We start from the raw sequence: 16,411 nt of genomic DNA on the forward strand, positions 1-16,411 counted from the left end.
CCCATGAAGTTCCCTCATGCTCCTGCCCCATCAGGCCCCTCTCCCACAACAGGCAACTGCTGTTCTGATTTTTTTCCACCAAAGGTGTTTTGCCTGTCTTAGATTTTCACGTGAATGGAATCATATAGTATATACTCTTTTGTGTCTGGTTTCTTTTGAGATTTTTGTTGTTGTGGGTATCAGTAGATGATTGCTTTTTTTTATTGTAGAGTAACATTCCATTGGGTGAGTATGCCAGGTTATCTATTTACCTGTGGCTGGACATTTGGTTTGGGTCCAGTTTTCATTCTGTCTCATTCTTGATTGCTGACCTGTTCGTCAACACTGACCTGACTTTTGACTTAGACGTCAACCCTGACCTGGCCTCTGTTATTAATTTGACCTCCAGCCTAACCTAGTCCTTCACCCTCACCTTAATTCTGACCAGTGGCTCCGCCTTGACCTAGATAATGAACTGGGCACCAACCTTGGTTTGACTACAACTGAAACCTTGTTCTTGAACTTATTTTTTGACCTTCATACAAAGGTTCCTGACATTGACCTTAACCATCTTAATCTGATTCTTTACCTTGAGCTCAACACTGATATGGGTTCTAGTTTTGACTTGGACCCTGACCTGGTCCCTGATGTTGATCTTGATTCCCCCCAGGCTAACACTTTATGTTACCTCAACTTCGAGCTGGTTTCTAATCTTGACCTTGACTCAACGCCAACTTCAACCATGACGTCACTCCTGATACGGACCATAGCCTTGCCTTGCCCTCTACCTTAATCTAATTTTTAATCTTGAGCCTGAGTCCAGTCTTGACCCTGACTTTGGCTCCAACCTTCACCTTGACTACAATACCTAACCTGGTCTTTGACCTGGGCCAGGACCTTGTCCACACTCCTGAGTTAACCTTAACTTTGTCCTTCACATCAATTTCATCTTCTACCCCACATCCTACGTGAATTTAATCCCCACCCTCATCACTGACCCAGCCTCATGCCCATCGCCACCTCACCATCTTCTCTGACCTTAGAGAAGACCTGATGATCTTTTCCCCGACTCTGTCCTTGTTTGCACTCCTTGCCTTCCCTTTAGCCTCATCCCTACCCCAGTTTCTAAGCTCATGACCTCATTGTTGGCTCTGTCCAGCTCTGTCTTGTCTTTTTCCTTGGGGACATCCCTAAGCTTGGGGATAGGCTGAGTTGAGGGGAATTGGGGAGGTGGAAGGGATGTTTCTCAGGTGTGAACCCACCTCACCTGACCTCCAGACTGGAGACGGGGTGAATGATGCCCCGGCCCTGAAGAAAGCAGAGATTGGCATTGCCATGGGCTCCGGCACAGCTGTGGCAAAGTCAGCGGCAGAGATGGTACTGTCAGATGACAACTTTGCCTCCATTGTGGCTGCGGTGGAGGAGGGCCGGGCCATCTACAGCAACATGAAGCAATTCATCCGCTACCTCATCTCCTCCAATGTCGGCGAAGTTGTCTGGTGAGGCCCTGCGTTCTGTCCTCCCAGCTCTCTGGACTAGCTCTGTGTCCCTGAGACCAGGGAAATGCCTGTTCCTGGGATGGGGCTGCAGGGATGGAGGGACACATGACCTGCCCTGGTTGGGGCCTTCTAGGGTCCCACCTCAGATGGGCTGGGACGGGGATACCTTGTCATTCTCCAGAGGCCCTGGGGCACCCCAGCCCCCAAGGAGGTGCCTGAAAAGTCCCCTATCATCTCTCCAGCCGTAACCTTTCCATTTTAGAGTCACTCAAGACGGGAGAACTAGCCCCACCTTTGGGCAGTAATGTGTTCGGGTGTGTCCATGTAGTGTGCACACAGTTGTGTGTGCACAGTGTGTGTGCCTGAGTGAGACTGTGTGTGTGTGTGTGTGTGTGTGTGTACGCACATGTGTGCATGTGTGCCCTTATACAGCTATGGGCATGAGTACAAGCACAGAGGATTTTGTGGAGGCGTGTAATGTGTACACACTTAGATTTCCATGTGAGAGATGCCTGTGGGGAATGGTGAGCACGTTTGCCTGGATACATGTGAATTCTGCATCTCTGTACATCAGGGCAAGTGTGTAGGTGTTTCTGGGATTGTGTGGCCTGTGCTAGGTTTTTGCTCGTGTCTGTAAACAAATATATGTATGTTTGGGTAAGCACTGTCTACATGTGTGCGTGCCCTAAACAAGACTATGTCCTGAACAGGAGAGGCCTAAAGAGCAGACATGTCCGGGCTCCAGAGCTGGCACTGAGGGAGACAGGGGTGGCCGAGTGTGAGGCAGAGCAAGGTGGGGCTGCTAAGGAGGCAGTGGGTGGGCTCCCCCATTTGGCATATGAGCAGGAGCTGGACCCTCCATTTGCGGGAGCTGGAGCTTTTGACTCTGGTTCCAGTATCTTCCTCACGGCCATTCTGGGCCTGCCAGAAGCCCTGATTCCTGTGCAGCTGCTCTGGGTGAACCTGGTGACAGATGGCCTGCCTGCCACGGCCCTGGGCTTCAACCCACCAGACCTGGACATCATGGAGAAGCTGCCTCGGAAGCCTCGCGAGGCCCTCATCAGTGGTTGGCTCTTTTTCCGATACCTGGCTATTGGAGGTGAGTGGGGGGACTCCAGCCCTCAGTGGGGTTCCAGTAGTTTCCTGAGACCCTGGATCAGTTGGGCTTGCAACTTACAGACAGTATGACTCAGCCTGGCTTATGCCAAAAAAGACTGTGTGGGCTCATCTAACTGAAGAGACGAGCGCACGCCTCCAGCGTGGCCAGATAGAGCCTCAGGCAGTAGTATCGCGGGCATATTTTGGTTCTGCCTCAGCTCCATTCTCAGGCTGGTGTGCCTTGGGGTGGCTATTGCAGCTGCAGCCCTCACGCTGCCTCCATTACAAACCCAAATTCAACAGAAGAGAGCCATTTATCATTCTACTCCTCAGCTGTATGGTAAAAGTCTCAGGCCTGTTCTCATTGGCCCACACTGGGTTACCTGCGTATCTCCTAGCCAATCGCTGTGGCCAGGGGTGTGACAGATGCTCTTTGCCAGGCAGGGCCCACCACTGGCACTGGGGGTAGGTGCCTGCAAACCACATGATTCAGAGAGGGAGAGGGTGGCTCCCTGACAAAAAGTCAGGGACTTATTATGAAGGGGAAATGGATACCAGAAAACCGCTGTTGTCCACTGTAGCTGGTTCCCTCCTGCCCTCCCTGCAGTGTACGTCGGCCTGGCCACAGTGGCTGCCGCCACCTGGTGGTTCCTGTATGATGCCGAGGGACCTCACATCACCTTCTACCAGCTGGTGAGCAAGCGACAGCCAGGGAGCCTATTGGGGTTATATCTGAACTCGAACTCGTACCCGGTTATTGGAGTTCGAGGGGTCAGGGGCCCAGAATCCCATGGTTGGCCAACGGCTACCCCTCCCCACCCCCATTCACATATATAGACATCCACCACCTAAGGAGCCAAGCTCAGAAGCCATGGGAAACTTAGAGAGAGCAGCATCGCCCCCCAGCCAGAGAAGAGGCTATTTCCTCTCCCAATCGTTTAGTTAGAGGGGACCAAGGGGAATAACTGCCCACAAGTGTCTTATCTTTACTGGGGAAGCCCCCCCCAAAACATTGAAGACTCAGAGATATGAAGTCCTACATGACGGAACTTGAGGCAGAGTGTCAGACTGAGGAAATCAGGGATTTGCCAGGCTCTCTCCACCCCCGTAGACCCACCAACCTCTTGAAGTCATCTGACTGACAGGTGCCCACCACGGGGCCATCTTAGCTCAGCACAGCTCTGGAAGCAAGCAAGGAGACCCTTCAGCTACTGTCTGTCAGCTCTCCCTCTGTTTGAGCAGCCAGCACGTCTCCGCTTGATAGAAGCTTTGCAGCAGTTCCGGCCAAGCCAGTTGGAGTTTTCTTGTTTAAAGCCGAGAGCTGCAGAGATGCACGATTTTCTTCCTCTGAGTTGTGCCTGCCTTTGCCATTAGATAGAAGAGCTCCAAGGAGGGACCCTGACTTCCTGCCCCACCCCAGGGAGTGCCAGGGGACCCACCACCCTGAGGGCAGTGTGAGGGCTAGGTTACCACCACTGGCCATCCTCCCTGGGAGGCTGTGATTTCAGGGGTTCTGCAGCATTATTCACATCTCGGCTGAGGCAGCCTAGGGATGCTTTTCTGGCACCTACCAGCCCTCAAGCACATGGGGTTCTCCCTCTGGCAGCAGCACAGAGCATGGGCCCAGCTCGCATCCCAGAGGCTGGTGCCTCCAGCCCTTGGCAGAAGGCTCAGGCCAGCCTCAGGCACTCTGCTCATTCAGTGCCGGTGGGAGCCACGTGGTAGTGACAGGCCCGTGCCGATCGTCCCGTGGCTGCCTTCTGCCAGCCCTGTCCCTATGGCCTTTGTACTGCGGATCCCAAATCGCCAAGGTCCTGGGACATAATGCATGTGTGGCGGGTGCTCACTTGTGAATCCCAGAAGGTCTGAACGGGGCAGGGTATTTAGGGCAAGAGCATCAGATCTATTGAAACATCTTGATGTGATCCTGTTGAGATTGCTTCCCTGTGCCCACGCATAAGGACCTGAGTGCGCAGGTGCCCAAGTGGGAAGTGTGTGCACTGCCTGTGTGTGTGCATGTAGGCATAGCATTAAGATCTGGGAAGTGGGGCCCGACAGCCGTGGCACAACCACCAGAACATCTGGTCCTCTTGGCCTCTGAGGGGGTTCAAAGTTCAGGACATTTTCTCTGCTCTATGATCAATGCCAAACACTTCAAAACATGGTGCACTTGTCTCAAATCCTAGAGCTTGGTTTTTGGAGAAAATCCCACTATTGATTTAAATAAGAGTCTCCATCATTTTGTTGAAGTAAGAAATCTAGCCCAGCTGTAGTCTTTTATAATTTTTCATCCCGCGTGAGAGAGAAGAGGAACGTGCCAACAGCCCCTTCTGGCTGAGAGGAGTCGTCTTACCCAGTTACGCAGTGTAGGAAAATGAAGGTATTTACCAGACAGGTTAGACAGCCAGTTGTTTTACAGGTTTGTCTTTGAGGGTTATTTTCACAGCCCCTGGCCCCAGTTTCCAAACCCTTAGCTTAAAAGATCTCTGAGTTCAGATGAGACGCCAGAGTTCAGATTTATGTTGTGGGGGAACGGAGCTGTTGAACAGAGAGGCCTGTTCACACTCATCCTGTGATGTGGGAGAGCACAAGACAGAAGTTCTCGTGCATGGGCTCTTGTCACAGCAAATTGTGGGAGTGAGCTTTAGGCGCAGGAAGAAAATCCCCTGGGGCAGCAGGGACGAGAGCCACTTCCTTGTCAAGCCAGCCACGAAACCTCCTTGTTGATTATAAAGAAGCTGTGTAGCAGGCCTGTGCCTGACAGTTGATGAGTTCATGTCATAAGCCAAGGACGGTTCTGGCAGAGTTCGTCGATTTCAATGCCGAAATGGAAGGAGGCATGAACGGAATCTAATTTAGCGAACTATAGAAATGATCCCTGCAAGTATAGTCTTTTGAATCTAATTTAATAATGGTGAATAGGGCCCATGTAGTCTTCATCTTCTGCCCACCAAAGGTGAATTCGATTCAGGCATAATTTTGCTTAGTGGTTTTCATATGCATTTACTTCTTCGGTGGTCTCGATTAATCACCATCCCTACTCCTGCACCTCCAGTACTCGGCCTACCCCCCACCCCTGTGCACCTTTAGGATAAATCCTGGACCGCTCCTTGATCCCAGGGCTCCCTGCCGTCCTCCCCAGCCTAATGCCAGCCACTGTCCTGCCCCATCATACCCCTGCCCCTGAACGGTCTTCCCTTCTCCCTGGCACAGTGCAGGCCACCTGCCCCCAATCCTGGGTGAGCAGCCGTCCCTCAGACCAGCCCATGGCAGCGCTTTGCTCGCTATTTATATTGGGTCCTCAGATGTGGGCCAAGGGTGGAGTGAGGCTTCCCTTTTCCCACACACCGGCCCCTCCTCTGACCGCTGTTCTCCCTGACCCGACCACGGTGCCCTCAGAGGAACTTCCTGAAGTGCTCCGAGGACAACCCACTCTTTGCCGACATTGATTGTGAGGTTTTCGAGTCACGCTTCCCCACGACCATGGCCTTGTCTGTGCTGGTGACCATTGAAATGTGCAATGCCCTCAACAGGTGGGCTGGGCAGAGGGGCCTGGAGCTGGGGGTGAGGGGTTGGGGCTGAAGGTCACGTGGGCCCCAGAATTTGGGTCAGAGGTGGCCAAGGTTGGGGTCTGAGAGTCAGATGTCCAGGATTGGGGAAAAGGGTCAGGGGGTCCAGGATCGGGGTCTGAGGGTCAGGGGTTCCAGGATTAGGGTCTGGAGGTCAGGGGCCCAGGATTGGGATCTGAAAGTCAGGGGGTCCAGGATTGGAGTCAGGGGCTCCAGGATTGGGGTCTAGGGGATGGGGTCGAGGATTGGGGTCTGAGGGTCGGGGGGTCCAGGATCGGGGTCTGAGGGTCAGGGGTTCCAGGATTAGGGTCTGGAGGTCAGGGGCCCAGGATTGGGATCTGAAAGTCAGGGGGTCCAGGATTGGAGTCAGGGGCTCCAGGATTGGGGTCTAGGGGATGGGGTCGAGGATTGGGGTCTGAGGGTCGGGGGGTCCAGGATCGGGGTCTGAGGGTCAGGGGTTCCAGGATTAGGGTCTGGAGGTCAGGGGCCCAGGATTGGGATCTGAAAGTCAGGAGGTCCAGGATTGGAGTCAGGGGCTCCAGTATTGGGGTCTAGGGGATGAGGTAGAGGATTGGGGTCTGAGGGTCGGGGGGTCCAGGATCGGGGTCTGAGGGTCAGGGGGTCCAGGGTTGGGGGGTCCAGGATCGGGGTCTGAGGGTCGGGGGGTCCAGGATCGTGGGGCCAGAATTGGGATCCAGGGGACAGAAGGGGGCCAAGATTGGGGTCTGATGAAGTAGAGGGGCCAGGATCAGGTCTGAGGGACAGCGAAGTGGAGCTCGAGCCCCAGGACAGGCCCCCGGGGGCTGAGTGGGCAGCAGTGACACCCCTTCCAGCTGCGCTGGCCCCCAGAAGTGCTCCAGCACTTAGGTCCAATTAGGAAAATGCTGGGCTCAGGCCACCGCCTACACCTCCATATGGAGGGTGGGCGGGTGCCTGTGGCAGGGCCTGTCGGTGTCCTGGCCCGAGGTGAGTGCCCTGTGCCCGTGGCAGCGTCTCGGAGAACCAGTCCCTGCTACGGATGCCACCCTGGCTGAACCCCTGGCTGCTGGCGGCTGTGGCCATGTCCATGGCTCTGCACTTCCTCATCCTGCTGGTGCCACCGCTGCCCGTGAGTCACCTGCCCACCGCGCTCACCTCCTCCGGCTCCTCGGGTGACGGGGTCCAAGTGCTCTGACGTGTCCCAGGGCTGGTTGCTGGGCCTTCCTGGGCCACTTCGCAACAGGAAGCCCTGCAGGACCGGGAGAGGGGAGGATTGAGATACTCGCTGCGTGCAGCCTGGGCCTAGAGCTTGGGCAGCCACCGTCGGCCAGATGTATTCCCACCTTCAGGAGCCCCCACACTTGGACAGAAGAGGTGGGGAATCTCCCAAGGCTGGGGCAGGAGGAAAGACTGTGTTCTTTCCTGGTGCAGAATCCCTCTCACTTCCCAACAGGAGAGATGGGTTTGGCCCTGTGTGTTAGGGCCGCGGAGGGCACTTCAGGCAGAGGAAATGGGGTGGACAAAGCTCTAGAGGTGGGACCTCAAGGGGCGTCTTGGATACATTCATCAAGAGTCCATTGTAGCCTGGGTGGGTAAAGCAGGAGCACTGGGCAGTCCTTTCTTTAACCAAACCTCCCCCCACCAGCTCATTTTCCAGGTCACCCCACTGAGCGGGTACCAGTGGGTGGTGGTGCTCCAGATATCTCTGCCTGTCATCCTGCTCGATGAGGCCCTCAAGTACCTGTCCCGGAACCACGTAGATGGTGAGTGGGAGGCCCCAGCCCCTCCTGCCCAGCCTGCCTCTGCTCCCAGGCTGGAAAGGGCCAGTGCCTGCGTCAGTATCCCCATCTGGGTGGCAGGAGGTGCTTTTCGGTCACCAAGTGGAGAGCGTGAAGGGCGCTGCTGACTGGGACCCAAGGTGTCTGCACGGGTTGGGGCCCTGGGCTCACTGGTCAGCCAGCAGGAGCACTGCTCAGAGCTGCTCTGCCTCCCTCTCCTCACGCCCACCAACGCTGCACAGCCAGGCTCGCTGGGCCCTGCCCTGCCCTGCCCCCTGACTTCTCTGAACTTGGCCTGTCTTTATCCGGGCGTTCTCAGTACGGCCTCCCAGGCATGGAGTGGGCAGCTGCTGACCCCAGACCATGTCGGGTTGGCCTCTCTGGTGTCACCTGGTGAGGGAGTTCTGTGTTTCCGAGTTAACAGCTCTGGGTCTGCCTTAACCCAGAATGCCTTAACCAGAGTGGCAGGGGTTGGGGTCGGGGAGGCAGTGTGTGGGGGAGCAGCCTGGGGCATGGCATCCATTTCCTGCCTTTGTCAGGGGGCGCCTGAGAGTGCCTGACTCTAGCCGGCAGCATCATTGTCCTTGTGAAAGGCGAGTGAGGTAGCAGGGGGGAACTCTGGTTCCTGGGCGTTGGAGCCAAGGCAGTAGCCCTGTGCTGAGGCACTGTAGAGGCCGAGGTTAGGCCCAGCAATGGCCGAGGCCTGCGCTGAGGCAGCTGGGTCCCTGAGAGACACCTCTGGCAAGAATGTGTCCCGGTCCCAGGGGAGGTGCCTGCGGGCTATAAATAGATCCCATGCCTGTCATTCCACAGGGGCCGAGGCAATCAATCGGCCCCCATCTCCCACGCTGGCCAGTCCTCCTGGGTGCTGCAAATAATTTATTAAAAAGGCCAAAACAAGTTGTCCTCCTCTCTCTCTGCACAAGCTGACCCACCACAAGTCTGCCTAGAGGGTGACCTGGCATGTGGGGTGAGGGGCTCATGTTGGGGGTGCTCAACCAAAGCAAAGCCTGTTGAAGCCCACGGGTGGGTTAGGGGGAGCCAGAGAAGGCATTCTGCCCCCCTTCATGATTCTTTCTGGCCCATCCTCTGTGGACACTCCTGAGGAGGGGAAGACAGGGAAATGGATCTGTTTCCTGAAACCACACACGGGAGTGCAAGGCATCCCCAGTTCTGGCTGGAGCACAGAAGTGGTCTACCAGGAAATCCCCCTGGCCAGCCGCGGCCACACTGACCCAGGCTTCCTGGGCACCTGGGCGGCTCAGCAGTTTCTCTGTCTTCAAGAGCCTTCCCTAAGTGGCCGCAGCTGCCGAAGGGTTCAGCACATTTTCTTAAGTAAACTTGAACGTGAGAACATTTCTCTTCCAATGGGGAAAGGCTGTGTCTTGGAAAGCACTGGCTGCTGGACAGTAGAAGATTACAGGCCTGGGTGGAGGGAGCGGGCCCCTAGCAAGATGGGACAGGTTGGAAGGGCGAGGGTGGTTTCTAGAAGAGGCAGGGTTTGAGTGGAGGTTTGAGAAGGGAGAATGGAGCCTCAAAGGGGCTGGGTGAGCGTGGCTTGGCGTCTTCAGTGGGTCCAGGATCTGGTGTGCAGGGTAGGGAGGTGAAGCCAGAGGTGAGGCAAGGACCTCAATGCCAAGGTAAGGACCCTGGACGTCATCCTCAGAGCAGTGGGAGCCACCGAAGGGTGCAAGCATGGGAGGGACGGCGTGACCGGGGAGGACAGTCAGAATGGGGTGAGACTGAAGGCTGCTGAGCTGGTGAGGGGAGGAGCCAGAGTCCCAGCCCTGCGGAACTGGTCCCAGGCAATATCTCCACTTCCGCCATTAACCTGAGATGTTGACCATGGTCCCAGAGAGATTTGGCTTTAAAGGGTGGTGCCCCGCTGTCGCTGAAGCCCAGACAGCTCTGCCCTGTGTGGCTGCAGTCCCTCGGGCCTCCTAAAGCCAGAAGGGGCGGAGGTGAGAGAAGGGACCCTGTTATGTTCCCAAGCCAGTCTGGTGGCCTTTTAGGGAAATTTTGCTGAGGCTCAATGCTCGATGCTCGTGGCTTCCCCGTGATTTATGAGGGAAGTGTCCTGGGGAGAATTGTGGATGCTGGGTCAGCCCCAGGGGATTGGGGGGATGCTCTTGCCCCACCTCTTGGCTCTCCCCAGGTGTGGCTGAGCAGCTGTCTGGCAGAGGCCTGTGAGCTGGGCTGAGTGAGAGGAGGGGAATCCTGGAGAAGCTGAATGGGGACAGACCTGGGAGGGTCAGGATATGAGGAAGGCTTACACTTTATTCTGAGGGCAGTGGGGAGCCATCAAAGGGGAGGATGTGCTGGTTTTGTACTGTAATGCTAGGAGGGTGATGGTGAGGTAAGATGGAGGCTGAGGGCAGGGCTGAGAGGCCTAGAGCCCTGGGGGCAGGGAAGAAAGAGATGAGCTCACCAGACGAAATCAGCAGGCTTGGGTATATGAGATGGGGGAGGAGTCAAGGAGGCCGTGGTTTCTGGATCTCATGATGCTTGATGGTGGTTCTTCAAACTGAAAACAATGGTAGACTGTGCATTGGGGTGGGCTGGGGGTTGATGGAACCCCCATCATGGAGTGCAGGGGGCCCAGGGAACATGCAGGGGAATGTGTCCAGGTTGCAGCTGAATATGTGGGGCTGCAGCTGCAGCTCGGGAAACACAGAGGGGCTGGGATCAACTGAGTGTTGTCATGGGAGAGTGGGCTGTCCTGGGAGAAATGGAAGATGGAAGGGCCAGAAGGAACCAGTCTGCTTGTGTGCTCTCATCATACATCATAATATACTCTCGGGTTTTTCTTCCAGACGAAAAGGACCCCAAGTGAGTGCTGGGAGCAGAATGGAATCTCCAGTGTGTCCCTCAGATGGATGGTGCCCAAGCCTTTGCCCCACTCCTCACCCTGCTGCCACGCTCACCTGCTTGCTCACCGGGCCCTACGGTGGTTGGAATGGCCACCCTCAGGCCTGGTCCCGAATTCTCTGTCCCCACTTCTATCTGCCTAGGGACTCTGTACTTCATGTCTCTGGGACTCTTGTGGGAAATTCGCCTCTGAAGCTCTGGTCTGGGAGGGGCCTGCCCAAAAGCCAGAGTTGGAGGCTGATTTAGAGATGCAGAGCCCGACACCCCCAAACCCATGAGCACATTCTGGAGTCTGTTCTGCTTAATTGGAGGCTGGGTACTTACTTGGCAACCAGCGCCTCTCTATGGACAGAGGTCTCCTGGAGACCGCTCTCGCCAGCTCTGACCTCTCGCTTAGAGCCTGGTCTGGAGCCTGGTCAGCTGGGAGTAGAAGGGGGGACATCTGGGCCCAGCTGTGCACAGCATGGGCGGGCAGTCTCCCCTCTCCCCCCTCCCCGCTCTGCTTCCACAAAGTTGGCTCATGAGGGCTTGAGCCTCTTTCTGTTTATATGTGCAGGGAGTTGAAGGGTCAGGGAGAGGGACACAGGAGTGGGGGAAGGAGCCGGGCAAGGACCCCTTTTCCCTGGAGACAGCCAGCCCGCCCGCCTGCCTCTGCTGGGCCTATTCCTGGACTCAGTTTCTGTCCTAAGCAAACTACACATAAGCCATTTCCGTGCTATCAGGCAGGGCCAGATTTGCCCTCTGTGCCTGGTGCCTGAAACTCTAGACATCCTTGGGTTCCTACCACCCCAAACCCATGTTCAACCATCCTGAGGTCTACCTGGCTGGGTCATTCTGAGTCCCTGGACTCTTTGGCCTTACTCTACCCCCAAACCCAGACACCCATGAACTGAAAGGATGTCACCCAGGATGGCTAATTACATAAGGGCATTTCTTCTCTCTCCCTCCTTGCTGGAGGAACGCATGTCCATTTGGGTCATGTAAGATGATAGGAAAAGAGCGTTTGGTGGACAGAAATGTTCTCTTAACTCAGCTTTTGCCCCTTTGGCAAAAATTAGTTGTAGAAGAAAGCAGTGAGTAAATGACTGTGTCTTCGCCCTTCCTACAGAGTGTACAAAGTGATTATTTTTTATGTAAATCAAGACTCACATCCCTGCCCTGGTCCCCAGAATCAAAGCCCCCTCAGCCTGCCTTGCGTACATGTGGGCTCCAGGTTCTGAGGCCCCCTCCCCGACCCCTGCTCCCTCTGGCTCACAGGTTCTGGAGGGGCTGTGAGAGAAGCAGAGTTGGGTGGGGTCCCCCTGGTGCCAGCAGACATTTTCTGCTGCTTTCCTGCTGGGGGAGGGGAGATCTTAGGAGGGGGTGGGGGCAGGACCCTGTACCCACCTGCTGACGAGCAGTTTGGTAGAGAAATAAAGGTTGAGTGCCTGGGGCACTGGAGAACCACCCACGTCTGTGTTCCTGGAGAGTGGTCCACCATCTACCTCTCTGAGGTCTACCTGTCCTGACCCCAGGAAATGTGAGCAAAGGTCTGGGGCACCCACATCACCAGCCAGTCTCGGGAGAGGCACTGACTTCCTGAGCCACACAGAAATGACACAGCCCTGCCAGTGCCTCCCTGGACAGCACTTGACAGTTTGTGCATCTATCAAAGCCCTTTACACAGTACAATTCAGAGGTCACCACTGAGGAAACAGGCTGGGAGGGCTTCAGGCCGTGGCCTGGATATCGGGCCCCTTGCAACCCACAGAGGGACCCCCCTCAGTTCTGTGGGTCCTATGTCTCCCTAAAGTTTCTCTTCTGCTCTATTTCTGTCCCCTCCTCAAACCCCAATATGCCCACTTTTTGCCCAGCCCAGATGTACCTCCCCAAGGCTTCCTTCAGCTCACACTATCCAGGGAGCCTTGGTCAGGCTGCTTAACATTAACTCCTGACTCGCCCAGGTGGCCCTGCCCCCTGGGAGCAGGAGCTCTGGGAAGGGACTGGCCATGTCCCTTCCCCTTGCTACCCTCTGGAGGGAACACTCACTCGTGAAGGTTCTGTACCTAACCCTTTAACAAGCTGCCCGGGGAAGGGGACACAGGCCCTATCCATAGGACTAGGAGCAGGACTGACCACATAATTTGCCGGGCTCAGTTCAAAAGGAGGATGTGGAGCCGCTTGTTCAAAACTTAAGAATTTGGTAACAGTGACAGCAGAGCATTAAACCAAACCCAGGGCCTTTCTAAGCACAGGGTCCCATCCGACTGACTAGGTCACATATCCGTGAAGCCAGCTGTGACCGGAGGAGACAGGGCCCATCCTTAGGAGCTCCCAGGTTGTATTGGGGTGTGGGGTCAGTATTTGTGCATAATGCACAGTGGGAGCCAGGGATGGGCAGAAAGATTATCTTCTACAAGACCTCTTAGACTGCAAAAACCTTTTCATCCTCATCTCCAGGGTCCTCAACCAGCTCTGTGAGATGGGCCAGGCAGGGGTTAGGGCTCTGTTTTACAGACAGAGCCCGATATCATCTGGGAATCTATCTGACTGGCCTCATCATGGTGAACAGACAGGGCATAGAGCTAAGGTGGGCCCGAGGGGCTTGCGTAGGAGACAGGCTGGCTCTGGGGCTCCAGCAGCTGCTGGGACTCACGGCCAGGCCTGCTTGAGTCTAGCTTTGTCCAACCCACAGCATGGAGCCGGACAGGCCAAGATGGAGTGGCCAAGGTAAACAGAGCTTTCGCACCTCACCACCGCTCGCCAGGGGCTGGAGGGAATTCCAGGGCAAGCCCCGGCACATTTCCCACTGGCTCGGGGGTGGCAGCTGCCAAAACACCCATGGCCTCCCCCTGCCCACTCTGGAGGCCAGGACCTTGTATTCCCCATGCCACCATGCAGCACCCCTTAGGTAGATGGGACCCTGTTGGGGCCACATTGGGAGAAATGGAGGGTCAAAAACAAAGTGAAGACCTACATCCACACAGATCTGAACCCAAGTATCCATAGCAGCTCTATTCATCATAGCCCCAAATTGGAAACAATCCAAATGTCCATCAACGGGAAGGACGAATAAACAGTGGTGTATCCATAGAACAGAATACTTGGCAATCAAAAGGACCATGCCCATATATGCAGCAGCATGCATGATGCCTACAACCCTGATGCTGGGGCCAGACTGGTGGCTCAGGTGGTGAGAGCTCCGTGCTCCTAACTCCGAAGGCTGCCGGTTCGATTCCCACATGGGCCAGTGGGCTCTCAACCACAAGGTTGCCAGTTCAACTCCTGGAGTCCGGCAAGGGATGGTGGGCTCCGCCCCCTGCAACCAAGCACCTCCCAGTGAACACGGCACCTTGAGCGGAGCTGCCTCCCGGATGGCTCAGTTAGTTGGAGCGCGTCCTCTCAACCACAAGGTTGCCGGTTTGACTCCAACAGGGATGGTGGGCTGTGCCCCCTGCAGCTAGCAACGGCAACTGGACCTGGAGCTGAGCTGCGCCCTCCACAACTAAGACTGAGAGGACAACAACTTGACTTGGAAAAAAGTCCAGGAAGTACACACTGTTCCCCAATAAAGTCCTGTTCCCCTTCCCCAATAAAATCTTAAAAAAAAAAGAAAAAGAAAAAAGAAAACCCTGATGCTGAGTAAAAGAAGCCAGACAAAGAGAGCGCATACTGTGCGATTCTACCTCCATGAAGTTCCAGAAAAGGCAAAAGAAATCTGTAGCAACAAAGCAGATCACCAGGGGCTGGAGGTTGAAGAAAGGTTGACAGCAGAGGGGCAGGAGGGAACGTGGGTGACTGATGGGGGCTGTAGTTACATGCATTTGTCAAAGCTCATCCAATTACCTAAAATGTGTACATTTATTGTATGTAAATTATACCTCAATACAGTTTGATTTAGGAAAAAAAAAAGCCAGAGGAGGTGAGTGAGCAGGCTGCTGCCATGTGGGCATAGAGGTTCAGCAGCCTCAGGAGGAGGGGAGGACATGAGCCCCCTAACGGGTGCTCACTGCTTGAGGGATGGGGACCTAGGCCAGCCCAAGGAGTCCCCACATTCCGGGGGCAGCAAGAAGCTGAGGACCAAGAAAAAACAGCCCAAAAGGAGAAGGAGAACCAGGGGCTTGGGATGCCTGGGATACTCGAAGAGGGGCTCCAGCCGGTCCTGGTTCATCATTGGAAGACAGAAGAGGCCGGAGAAACAGGACAAGATGGGGGCAGTGGGGAGGAGCCCACCCTGGGGACCCCTGCTGCGGCCACACCATGGATGCCGACTCCCCAGCTTCCCCTAGACAGTGTTACGCTGACCTTGGGCCCTGCTCCAGCCAGTATCAGGGGCTCTACAGCATTGAGTCCCTGGGACACTAAGGGAGGACTAGATGGTATGGCGGGTGTTGGACTGAAGAGGTTGGCCCTTGCAACCTGGGAACTCTGAGTGGCTAAGGAGACCCACTGGAGTCTGTGCTGACCCCCTTGAGGGCCCGGGCTGGCCTCCAGAATGGACACAGGCCGCCTCCACACTCCACAGAGGCACTAAATTTAGCCAGACAGAGGAGGCTGCCCTGGGGCCGAGAGCTTGGCAGCATTGCCTTGTCTCCCTACAAGGCCCGGCCCAGTACAAAAGCCGGCCACCCGGCCCTTGGGCTTATAAGGCAGATCTGGCGACACTCAAGTGCTGGAGCCTTGGGGTGGGCTCTGGGCCAAGCTCTCAGACTTTGGGGAGCCTCCTTCCCAGCCACCAACAGCCATGAGAACTACTTGAAGAGTGACCTTGGGCAAGGCACTCAACTGCCAGAACCTCGGTTTCCTTATCTGTAAAATGGGGATTCTAGCACTTACCTCAGAGGGCTGTTTTAAAGAAAACCTGCTGAGTGTGAAAGCACTGGGTGTCCCTGTAAACTCTGACCCCTACCCTGGCCACCCCTGCTCCCCACAATTCCTAGAACAAATACGAGTGTCTGCCCCTGGGGTGCCGGAGTTGGGGCCAGGGGCAGGAAAGCACAAGCTCAGATGGAAAGAGGCACCTTAGAACCGGTGAGAGACACTGACCCTACCAGTGCCCGTCTTAACTCTGGTGGAGTTATTAGCCAAACATTTGGGGAGAGAAATGTGGTTGCGTTTATTTCTTTTCCTTTGGGGCATGCTGTGGATGTGACAACCTGGAATGAGACAGTTCTCCTTGCCAGTCTGTTCTCTGAGTGTCAGGGTCAGAGCTGAGGCCGTAACAGGAGCACAGGCGTGTACCCCAAGCAAGTCTGTCTGAGTGGCTAAGGAGGCTTATTGGAGCCTGTGCTGACCCCCTTAAGGACCCCCCTTGAAGGCCTGGGCTGGCCTCCAAAATGCTCACAGACCCCCTCCATTCTCTACAGTGCTGCTAAATTTAGGCCAGGGCAGCCATCTGTCCATTGGTCCATCTGTCCGTCAGTAAGCCTGGCTCCTTGGAGGAAGAGGAGAAGAAGGAGGTCATGGTGATGGTATGTAGGGGACAGACACAGATTGGAGAATGACGGCCTGACTTCCTCCCCGCCCTCCCTGCCTCCTCCTTTCCCCCTCTCCTGCCCTCACTTAGCACCTGCTGACCTCCTGTCTGTGGTGTGCATGTCGGGAAAGTGTGGGTGGAGTGGGACACAGAGATGGCTCAGACGCAGCGCCAGCATCCACTCCG

The 16,411-nt window shown here is 55.6% G+C and overlaps 1 protein-coding gene across 4 annotated transcripts in view; it reads left to right on the forward strand.

The window, feature by feature from the left end:
• The window catches only part of ATP2A3 (ATPase sarcoplasmic/endoplasmic reticulum Ca2+ transporting 3), a 33,488-nt gene extending 21,271 nt beyond the window's left edge, over nt 1–12,217 (forward strand). For 3 of the 4 annotated variants that reach the window (XM_081028351.1, XM_081028349.1, XM_081028350.1), the window contains 7 exons: nt 1,258–1,478; nt 2,375–2,577; nt 3,184–3,269; nt 5,976–6,109; nt 7,136–7,253; nt 7,770–7,887; nt 10,716–12,217. In XM_081028351.1, coding sequence (XP_080884477.1) covers nt 1,258–1,478; nt 2,375–2,577; nt 3,184–3,269; nt 5,976–6,109; nt 7,136–7,253; nt 7,770–7,887; nt 10,716–10,735 — 900 coding nt within the window. In that variant the 3' untranslated portion in view covers nt 10,736–12,217. Of the gene's footprint in view, nt 1–1,257; nt 1,479–2,374; nt 2,578–3,183; nt 3,270–5,975; nt 6,110–7,135; nt 7,254–7,769; nt 7,892–8,221; nt 8,273–10,715 lie in introns of all 4 variants that reach the window. The other variant, XM_081028352.1, reaches the window with a different exon arrangement.
• Nucleotides 12,218–16,411: the final 4,194 nt, after the last annotated feature.

This window comes from Rhinolophus hipposideros, assembly GCF_964194185.1.
Source record: "Rhinolophus hipposideros genome assembly, chromosome: 20".
Taxonomy (NCBI): domain Eukaryota; kingdom Metazoa; phylum Chordata; class Mammalia; order Chiroptera; family Rhinolophidae; genus Rhinolophus; species Rhinolophus hipposideros.